The sequence below is a fragment of the Maniola jurtina genome, chromosome 27 (genome assembly GCF_905333055.1).
Source record: "Maniola jurtina chromosome 27, ilManJurt1.1, whole genome shotgun sequence".
NCBI classification, from domain to species: Eukaryota; Metazoa; Arthropoda; class Insecta; order Lepidoptera; family Nymphalidae; genus Maniola; species Maniola jurtina.
The window spans coordinates 1632384-1643827 of record NC_060055.1 but is presented as its reverse complement, the minus strand read 5'-3'; the positions used below and the strand labels follow the sequence as shown (position 1 = coordinate 1643827).

The 11444-nt window shown below is 35.9% G+C and overlaps 1 protein-coding gene across 3 annotated transcripts in view; it reads right to left on the bottom strand.

Moving 5' to 3' along the window:
* The window catches only part of LOC123879241 (zinc transporter foi), a 66918-nt gene that overhangs the window by 1334 nt on the left and 54140 nt on the right, over nt 1–11444 (bottom strand). For all 3 annotated transcript variants that reach the window (XM_045926869.1, XM_045926870.1, XM_045926871.1), the window contains exons 3-7: nt 4152–4395; nt 2519–3603; nt 2047–2183; nt 1335–1415; nt 453–640 (exon numbers count right to left, since the gene is read on the bottom strand). In XM_045926869.1, coding sequence (XP_045782825.1) covers nt 453–640; nt 1335–1415; nt 2047–2183; nt 2519–3603; nt 4152–4395 — 1735 coding nt within the window. The remainder of the gene's footprint in view (nt 1–452; nt 641–1334; nt 1416–2046; nt 2184–2518; nt 3604–4151; nt 4396–11444) is intronic.

The following is an 11444-nucleotide window of genomic DNA, read 5'->3' as shown; positions in this document are numbered from 1 at the left end:
AAAATCATGCCGCCGAGCGATTTAACCTTGCGGTACGCCAGAATGCCACAGATCATGAGTTTAGTGACACACTATATGAGTGCAATTTATTTAACTCATAATGAGTGTAGTATGAGTATGACAACGGATATTGTTAAGCAACGTTGTCCTAAGTCGGTAACTGGATGGGTGACCGATTTTGGAGGTCCATATTTGGCCTTTTCGTGTGCTCCGTACCTCGGAGAGCACATTAAGCCATCGGTCCAGGTTATTATCACTGACATTTGATAGTAAGTGTAAAAACCTAAGAATTGAAACTTTCGTTCTCTTAGTGAGTGGTATGAGGAAGGATCTGGGAACCCACCGCATTATTATCCCAAGAGAACTCCTGCCATTATGTGATTAATGGAAAGGACTCACGACCCTCAGCGATGAAGGAATACGACTATAAAGAAAGAATGAGTGTAACTCACCATGTCAACAAGCGCAATGTACAGGAACATGCCAGCCGCGGCCGCGAACAGCCAGCGCGTGGCATTGGGCGCGTGGCCCGCCAGAACGCCACAGATCATGCCGGCCAGGCATAGCGCTGACGACAGAATGTTGTAGCACACCGCTCGCTTCACCGACATGCCGGCTTTCAGGAGTACCGCGAAGTCACCTGTGCGATCATGGACAGCAATTTATGAGACGAGAAACCGAATGGTATAGTTGAAACTTAATACAGTTGTTGTTGGCACTTGCGGGAAGATTTCCGCCACGATTCCACCATAGAATAAATAGCGGATGGATCGCATTGCAAAACATGCTGGGCACTAGCTAGTATTATAGATAAGAAAATGAATATTGTAGCACGTGTGCGATCAAGGACAGCCAGTTGTTTTTGGAGGAGAGAAATTGGAGCATTGTGGTGGATTCAAAACAACTCAAAAGGAAAGACGGAACCCTTATAAGATCACTTTATTGTCTGTCCGTCTGTCGTGTCTGTCAAGAAAACCTATAGGATACTTCCCGTTGATTTAGAATCATCATGAAATTTGGCAGGTAGGTAGGTCTTATAGCGAAGTAAAGGAAAAAATCCGAAAACCGTGAATTTGTGGTTACATCGCAAAAAAAAAATTTAAAATGTGTTTCAATTTTCAAAGTAAGATAACTATACCAAGTGGGGTATCACATGAAAAGGCTTTATCTGCACATTCTATAACAGATTTTTATGCATAATAGTTTTTAATTCATCGTGCAAAATGTCGGAAAAAATACCGAAGACGGAACCCTCTCTTGCTAGCTATTATCCAAGAGAGCGACATTAATAGGCAATTCTGTTACACAAACAAACAAAAATAGTCTTTACACACCTAACTCATGCGGCAGCTCATGACACAAAACGGCAATAGCTGTTGAGAAACCTCCAGCTATATTCGACGCAAATGCTGCACCTGAAACACAAGAATATACGTTTTAAGAATATAATAGTTCATTACACAATAAGAAAAATATGGGTACAAAATGATAACCTTGCACAACACCCGAAAAAAAAAATCATGATGTTATAAAAGCTAGTTTCTCTAAAAATAGTAGCATCCTTTTTCACTGAAAACATTTTGAAAAGGGTGAAACCAAGGAAGATTTTCGTACGACACATTAAAATTTTTATGCGTGACAGTATCGAAAGCCTTATAAGAATCAATGAACCGTTATCCGTTTAAAGAGAAGCCTTTCAGCTCAAGTATGGTTTTATTGAGCCTTGGCGTTAATCGCTTAATGTGGTTAAAGATTTAATCTTATACTAATATTATAAATGTGAACTAATATTATGAATGTGTTTGTCCCTCAATCACGCCTCATAGGAGCAACTGATTGACGTGTTTTGTTGCATGGAGATAGTTGAGGAGAGTGAGATAGGCTACTTTATATACCGGAAAAAAAATCAAGTTTCCACGTAATTTTTGGTATGTAGAAGTCCCAAGAGACCTATGCCCAGCAGTGAACACTATAGGTTGAAGATGATAATGATGATGATGATGGGGTATAATTCACGAGCGCAGTGAGCTGATTGTTTTTACTTACCGATCGCCATGCCGTCTGTAAAGTTGTGCAAGCCGTCACCCATAATGACCATCCATGCAACAGAGGACATGGATGAAGGAGGCGCGTGGACATGTCCGTGAGAGTGAGAATGACCGTGATGCGCTCGAGAATGTTCCCTGAAAAGTACAAAATCTGTTCAATACAGGTAGATCATAAGCTACAATATAAGGAACCAATACGAAATATTCCAAAAAAGTGGTGGCGAAAGAAGGATAGGAGATAAGAAATAAGAAGAAGTTGCGATGGTAAACGATGATATGACCTTGTTATAACAAAAGAGGTCGATCGTGTGGCATTAAAGCAGGTAAAAGAACGGGATCAACGGGAATTGACAGACACGACAGACAGATAGACAGACAAAGAAGTGATCCTATAAGGGTTCCTCTTTTTCTCTGGAGGTATGGGAACCCTAAAAATCAAGTTATTTGGGATATGTAATTAACATTCTTACCTAAGTATAACCGTATAGCTGTCACCGTCCTTCATATCCTTAACACCGTCTTCTTTATGCTTAATATTATTCATTTCAACCACAGCCGGCGTCGATTCTGCTTTCAACAGCCAATCTTTAGCTGTAGGTTCATTCTCTTTGCCTTCTCTGTTAAGAGCGTTTGAGGAAACAACGCTTACTGAATTATTATGTTTGTTATTTGCTTTGGGACTTGGTGGTAACCCGTCTCTTAAATGATGATCGTCGTGTGTGTCCGTATCAATTTCATCATAACAATACGGATATTCTGAATATTTATGTTTGCATGTCTTGGTAGTTGGATCACTTTTGTCGTCCCTTTTGAAGATTTTCATCAAAGAATTTGACGCATTTGATATTGGCGCTTTCGCACCACCGGAGCAACCTCCAACAGTTTCATCTTTCAATACTCGTACTCTTGAAGGGAGTTTATCATCTTCTAACTTTTGACGGCGCTTCCTCCATTCCACTACTACTGTTAAACCTTTTTCAGTGAAGTAGAAGAAGACTACACCTAACATAGCAGCCAGTCCCTTCCACATACCATCGTTGTGAGATACTTTTGTATCTACACCAGTTTCATGGCCATGGTCGTGTGAAGGACTCATAGCATGAGGCATTAAATGCAACAACGCATCACCACACAGCGTCCCTACAGCTAACGCTACTAAAAATTGTAGTAAATGGTTATAATATGTCTTATGCATTATAGGAATCACGGCCACTCCTAGCAAACCACACGCACTTATAGCTGTTATACTTAACGAGGAATACAACCACACTGCAAACATATTTTTGGAATACGCATTTTCTGTTTCTCCATGCTTACTTATTGTACTAATGTCTTTATTATTTCGTCTGTTAGGCAAGCTCGATTCTATAATACATCCTTGTATTTCTATAGAGGAGCTTGCAACTTTTTGGTACAGTAGTATAGGGCATATAGTTTTAAGTGTGTCTTCAGAAATTATATTTTCTGCTTCATGCTCATGGTTAGTGTCGTGGTTATGTTCGTGAGGTTTTAACCTTGTGTTCACTGTTGATATTAGTTCTCCACTGCTCACGCACTGAAAAAGAAAATATTTAGATAAATCATTTGTCTGCTATGAAAATGAGATTTAAAAAATAATTAAATAAGAATATTGGCCATGCTAATCATGACTAATACTCCCCTTTCTCCTCCAATTAAGCGTAAAGCTTGTGTCAGGAGTGGGTACGACAATAGTGCAACGAGTAGGGTTTGAACCGCTGACCTTTCAGAATTCAGTCCGCTCCTCAACCGTTGAGCTATCGAGGCTCTAAATTGATTGATTGTTTGTTTATAATTGGAATTATTTTATTTGTTATTTGATGATTTCCATCTGTATTTCCTATTTGACTTGTTTTAACCATCGATGTATATAACATATTTTAACTAGGTTTTTATGGTGGAAACACGGTTTGCGACAGAATGTGCTATGATTAGCGCTTGGATGCAATGAAACCTGCTAGCACGTAAACCCGTCGGTCTTGCACCTTGTCTCTCTCCGGTCGTGTCGGGTTTCCGTCCCATCGGACTATGTCAATATGGATAGAGACTTCGGTCGAGAGGACATTGTCATTAATCTATACTTACATTGACTACCTCCTCTTTCGCTTCCCCATTCCCATACAAATACTTCTTGTTCTCAATCTTCAGCTGCCCGCCTTCCACCAGGTTGTGCAGGTCCAGCCCCTCCAGCAGCCTGTTGAATCCCGTCACGTTCATCGTCATGGACTCATTGCTGCCGTACATTTGGAAAATCTTCTCCACATATTCGCTAGGGTTGACACTTCTGATGTCTCGTCTCTGTCTTATTTTTTGTAGTCTTTGATCGTATCTGAAATAAAACAATCCATACTAAACAAGCTGTGTGTTGTTAACTTTAATAGCCTAGTGGTTAGGACGGTCGGGGATTCGATATGGGCCGCGCATCCCTAACTTTTCGCAGGATGGATGGACGTGATTTCTTGCAAGAATATAGTTAAAGACCTGTACTACTTTTTATAGGCTTTTCTAACTACATCCAGACGAAAGCAAAGAGAAAGCGAAGATTTGGGAGCTCGTTCACACAGGCTGCGTAAGCGTAGACGTAGCGCGTACCATTGCAGTAGTGTTGAATTGGGGATCCTGTATCAAAATCCATGGGGATTTTGGATCACTCTCGCTAACGCTCGTTCGCTACGCTCACCGTGATACAAAATCCCCATGAATTTTGATACAGGATCCCCAATGTAGGCTACTGTCCACAACAACACATTAAATAAATGGAGTATTCCTAAATCCAAGCAACAATTAATCACTATCAACAGTGAGACAAAATCCTCAATGACTAGTTATTGCGGATCCTATATCATACGCCCGCACCGCACAGTGGATGATATAATACGATGAGTTCGACGAGACTGCGGCATTCATAAGAAATGCGAACGAGCCCATATGCATGATAATTTTACGTCTAAAAGTTTGCTCTCGCATAGTTAACCATTTGATTTGTTGCGCTCAAATTATTTTTGTATATTGATCGTGTTTCTGCTTGATCCGGCATTGCTGTATTCATTAGTATGAATTTCGATCGATTGATTCGAGGCTTGCGCATACTTATAATAGGTTGGATAAAGGTAGACTCTTTAAATGTTTATAGCTCATCAGAAATATATTCGTATTACATTAACGATTGCTTTTCCACATATCGGACATAACATTTTATCCAACGATAAAGCACATTTAGTACACGTTATAGCATGACCACATGGTATATAACACGCAGCTACTTCTTCTACAAGACAAATTTTGCAGCAAAGTGTTTCTTTAATATTTTCAACACATAATATGTTTCTGTCTGCAAAAGAACTTATTATATTGTTATTTACAAATTGTTCAGATACTTTTGATGCACCACAAACATCTTTGCTATCACTTTGTAGGTATGTTTCACCCTTCACAAGTAAAACATAGGGACAGGACGGAAACCAGCGTGCGTGCTCCGACCATGGATGATCTTCGATGCCCCAGTCTTTGAGCCTGCCATCACAAAAGTAACAAATCACGCGATCACTATCTCCTGTATAAAAAAAACCAGCATCAGCCATTTCTTGAGGTTTTTGATTTAAATCTTGAGGCCAGGTATCAAAACTTCGCAATCTTGCGATTTGAGTTGCATAGCGAGGATATTTAGGATATATTAACTCCATTCTGATCTACAAACAATGAATTTTGGATAAAGATTTATTAGTAAAAATATATTATAGCAGATTTCTAGTAAGGTGTGCAAGCTTATCATACATTATTATTTATCGAAAATTAATTCTTTAATGATGAATTTAGACACATTTCCCGCTATTTAAATATATTTCGATTGTTATAAATACTTTGATAAATAGAGATTAATGGACGAAAAAAATACGTACAATGCGTACTAATATAATAAATTCACTGATGCCCCCACGACTTCATCTGCATGGATTTAGGTTTTTAAATCCTGCGGGAACTCTATGATTTTCCGAGATAAAAAGTTGTCTATATCTCTCCAGTTCTTTTACTATACCCACGAAAAATCATGTCGATTCGTTGCTCCGTTGCGACGTGATTGAAGGACGAACCAATAAACAAACAAACAGACACACTTTAGCATTTATAATAAGTATGATTAGTGATGCAAAAAGGCGTCTGTCTAAACTAAAGACTAACGGCTGAATCTTGCCGAAATTTGATACACAGACAATTCACATCTTGGAGACGGATCCAGGATATTTTTTGACGTCGAAAATTAAAGGATTTCCACTCAAGTTTTAAATCAAATTCGCAAGGAAGAAGATTGAAGCATCAAATAGGAGCAAATATTATTAGACCTTTCACAAATTTTATACCTACCTATGGAAAGTAGTAAAATGTATAACCTTTTAACATTTTAACTATCGCGAGTCCGACGCATACCATTCCTTTTACGGTTAGATCTCAATTCACTGCGTAACTATAAACAACAGCGTCTTCCATGCTTCAAAATCGAACACCTATAGCTGATGCGGCAATAATTTATACGTAAGACAGTGTTCATACGAATGTATAAATCTAGTCTGATTACTTTCGCAAATATAAGTTTTATGTTGTGATGATTTAGTGTTTAAAGTTACATGCGCAAATGTTTAAATCTAATTTATTTCAATCCATTTCGTTTATTATGAAAGAGGTTTTAGAATTCGAGCGTATAAATAGGTCGATCCTAAGCGTCACCATTCCTTTCTTTCCGAGTTTTGGATACGACGACAACAACAGTCGAAATAAAGTATGTAAGTATTTTTATTTTATATGTTTATTTTTGAATTAAGCAACTAGGTACCTATTGAATTTTTATTTGGAGTTTTCATGTTGATAGTTACTTAAATTGTTTTCAGGGCCTCTTCATCTTTCATCAATCCATTTGACGAAGACGAAGACCCCATCGCTTTGGTGCAGCCCCCATCAACATCGAAGTCTCTTAAGAAGAAACGTGAGGTGAAGCGGAAGAAGACGATCAAGAAAAAGGAGGTGACTTCTTCTGCTCCGAAGAATCCGTTCGAATCGAGCGGATCGGAATCTGAACCCGAAACGTCTCCAAATACACCTACGAGTCCATCTGTTAAGCGGAGGAGGTTTATTACCGAATCTGAGGTGAGTTGTCTTATTTATATTTTATTGGATTAAAGCTTTTAAAAGACTTCCCAATAAGAATGTTGTTAGGCAATTGGTCTGTATATAAATTTATGAATATAGTTTGTTAAAGTTATTATTTTGTTAGGGATCATATCCGAAGGGTACCAGTGGGATCCTATTACTAAGCTACCGCTGTCCGCCCGGACGTCTGTCTGTCAGCGGGCTTTATCTCATGAACCATAATAGGTAGAGAGTTGAAATTATCGCAGATGATACTAAATTGAATATTTTTCAATTTCAGGATGAATCTACTAGCAAGCCAGTGCGCGCTGCGAAATTGAGAAGTTTTCTCAGTCGGCGCGTTGCGTCGGGGTATACATCCCAATCAGACCCATCGAAGAAAGGCAGCTACTACTTCGAGCTGCGCGTCTACAACTCTGAAGAAGTGGAGAAACTCGCGAACAATGAGCGTTGGAAGCATGCCATCTGCACACTAAAACTTGCAACTGATTTAAATTCGGTGGTATGGAAGTCCCTCACCAAATTAATTGATGATAGTAAGGCTGAACTAAAAAATATTCAGCCCATTTTATACCCTGCAAATGAAAATAATTTCTAAGATAAATTTTGTAAATTAAATTTTGTAAATCTTAGAAATTATTTTCATAAATAAATTCAAAAAATATTTCATCTGCAACATATTGTATATAATAAGTATGACAATTAAATTACTATCTTTATGTTTGTGCCTGTAAATATTTTTTAACGTGTTTTTTTTACAGAAATTACAAAGCCTAAACCATACAAAGCCTAGACCATACAAAGCCTAGATCATACAAAGCCTAGACCATACAAAACCTAGACCATACAAAGCCTAGACCATATGAAACTAGAAATATAAAAACTAGAACCATATGAAACTAGAACCATATAAAATTAAATTAACGTGTTTTTTTACAGAAATTACAAAGCCTAAACCATACAAAGCCTAGACCATACAAAGCCTAGATCATACAAAGCCTAGACCATACAAAACCTAGACCATACAAAGCCTAGACCATATGAAACTAGAAACATAAAAACTAGAACCATATGAAACTAGAACCATATAAAATTAAATAAAAATGTCTAAATGTTCATATCGAAAGATTTGAAGTTGGGATATTAATAACGTGATACTTACAGCCCTTATACTCTTACTAAGTCTGCACATTGTCTGAAAATAACTAGATTACTTTATTTTAATACAGTCATCTCATAACTATCCAAAATTTAAAATCTAGAACTGAGAAACTAGAACCATACAAACTAGATACTTGACATGTTTGAATGTTGATATCGAAACATCGCATTACTTCCATTCTATTAATAACTGTTTACTGTTTATTAGCCAATAGCTTGATTTATTATTTAGCTGTATTTCCTTACCGATTTTTTATACGCAGAATATTAAAACCAGAACTGAGAAACTAGATACTAAATAGATAAACAAGATAAGCAATTCTATGAAATTGAAAATGTTTTTCTGCAAAGAGTGTAACCTTTATGTTAAAACATCTATATCGTCACATAACAGAACAAATACTCATAAATCTAATAGTTTATTTCAATCTAGATATGAGAATGTGCAAATTATAAAAACGGCTTTTAGAAACAGAATAGTCAGTTACAAAGTAAATCCGACCTCTACAACTTTAGTTCCAGAGAGTTTTTTTTCACAAATATTTAAAACCACACGCGAGATCATAAATATATCTCTAAAGAAACACACTGCCATTAAAGTAAATTTTGAGTTATTTGTTTCGTATATTTTACCAAAAAATTTTGAAAAGTCTATTAAATCTTTCAGTACTAAATATGGTATTATAGTCCAAAGTACTGATATTGATAATTTTTTATTACAATGTGCTCAAAAGTTAACTTGCAAATGCGCAGAATTCGAACAGTCAGAATCTGGTTGGACAATTGATTCTATCAGTCATTTGGAGATAAATATTAATAAATATAATCCTCTGAAAGGTGGATCATATTTGGCATTACCATCACATATAAGAAATACAAAATCATGTCTAAATATTCATAATTTCGATGATTGTTGCTTTTTATGGTGCATTGCTGCTAAAATGTATCCTACAAAACTTAATTCCAATAGAGTTTCATCATATCCTCATTATTCATTGCTTTTTGACATAAGAAATATGACATTTCCTCCGGGAATTGAAGATATTAAAACCTTTGAGAAGAACAATCCAACTATTAGTGTAAATGTTTATGGGTTAGAAGCCAATAATACAGTTACAGGTCCTTTGTATGTGACTTTAGCTCGAAAACTTACCCATGTTAATTTATTATATATTACTAAAAATGACAAAGCCCATTACTGTTTGATTAAAGACTTTGGCCGACTTGTGCGAAGGCAATTAACAAAACACAAGTCTAAAATATTTTTATGTGATGAATGTTTTTTATATTTCGCAAATGAACAAAAACTACACAATCACGATTGTGCTAAAAGACAAACTGTACTTCCAGAAGATGGTAGTAAGTTGCATTTTTCAAACTATGAGAGAACTCAAAGAATTCCTATCGTGATATATGGCGATTTTGAGAGCTTGCTTTGTAAATATTCAAACGAAAATAAATCTCTTTATACTGAAGATATACAAACACATGAACCATCTTGTTTCGCTTATTACATATGTTGCCATTCTAAACCTGAGCTTAATGACTTTGTAAGCTATCGCGGACCAAACTGTGGTAAAAAATTTGTTGAAAGCATTACGCGAGATGTAAAAAGATTGCACGGTATTTTAAATACAAATAATCCAATGTTTCCTCTTACTACCGAAGAGTTGACTTCATATAATGAAGCAAAAATTTGCTGCATCTGTAAAACAATGTTTAAAAAATATGATATAATAGTAAAGGATCATGACCATTTTACAGGTAAATACCGAGGCCCTGCTCACAACACTTGTAACATAAATGCAAAAAAATGTACGTTTATACCGATCATTTTTCATAACTTGAGTGGTTATGATTGCCACTTATTTATTAAAGAATTATCAGAAATTACCGGAAAAACGAGCTTGATACCAAAATCTAAAGAAAAATATATATCATTCACAAAATTTTTACCTATTGATAAAACAAATGCTGCTCAACTGAAGTTTATCGATTCATTTAATTTTTTGAGTTCGGGTTTGGATAAACTGGCAAAGAGTCTTCATCCGAATGATTTTCAGCATATGCGTGTATTTATTAAGGATGAACACTTATTAAATTTGGCCTGTAAAAAGGGTGTCTATTGTTATGATTATATGGATGCATGGGAGAAATATAATGAAACAAAGTTACCAAAACATTCGATTTTTTTTAATAAACTCACAGGTGAAAATATTTCCATTGAGGATTACGAACACGCTTTAAAAATATGGAAAACTTTTGGTATAAAAAACTTAGGAGAGTATACAGATTTATACTTACAATGCGATGTCTTATTACTATGCGACGTTTTTGAAAAGTTCAGAAATATGAGTTTAGACTATTATAATTTAGACCCCTGCTATTATGTATCATCTCCATCTTTAAGTTGGGACGCAATGTTGTTATATACTAAAGTTGAGCTTGATTTGATTTCTGATGTGGATATGTATCAGATGTTAGAAAAAGGTATTCGAGGTGGTTTAGCCCAGTGTTCATTGAGATATGCTGAAGCAAACAATAAATATTTACCATCCTACAATAAAAATGAGTCAAGTACGTACTTAATTTATTTAGACTGTGTCAACCTTTACGGTTTTGCTATGATGCAAAAAATGCCAATGCGTGACTTTAAATTTTTAAATGAAAATGAAATTAAAAATTTTGATGTAAGGAACATTTCTAAAAAAAGTCAGTGTGGATATATTCTCGAGGTAGATTTATGTTATCCGGATAATATTCATGATGCTCATTCAGACCTACCATTTGCTGCGGAAAAATATTCTCCTGCTCAAAATCAAAGCAAAAAATTGGTGGCAAATTTATATAATAAACATCGTTTTGTTATTCATTATATGCACTTGCAAGAATGCTTAAAGAATGGTTTATTGCTTTTAAAAATATACAGAGTGCTATCTTTTTATCAGGACAACTTTTTAGAGCCTTATATTTTTTTAAACACAAGTCTCAGACAAAATGCCAAGTCTGATTTTGAGAAAGACTTTTTTAAAAAGCAGAATAATTCTATTTTTGGAAAAACGATAGAAAACAAAA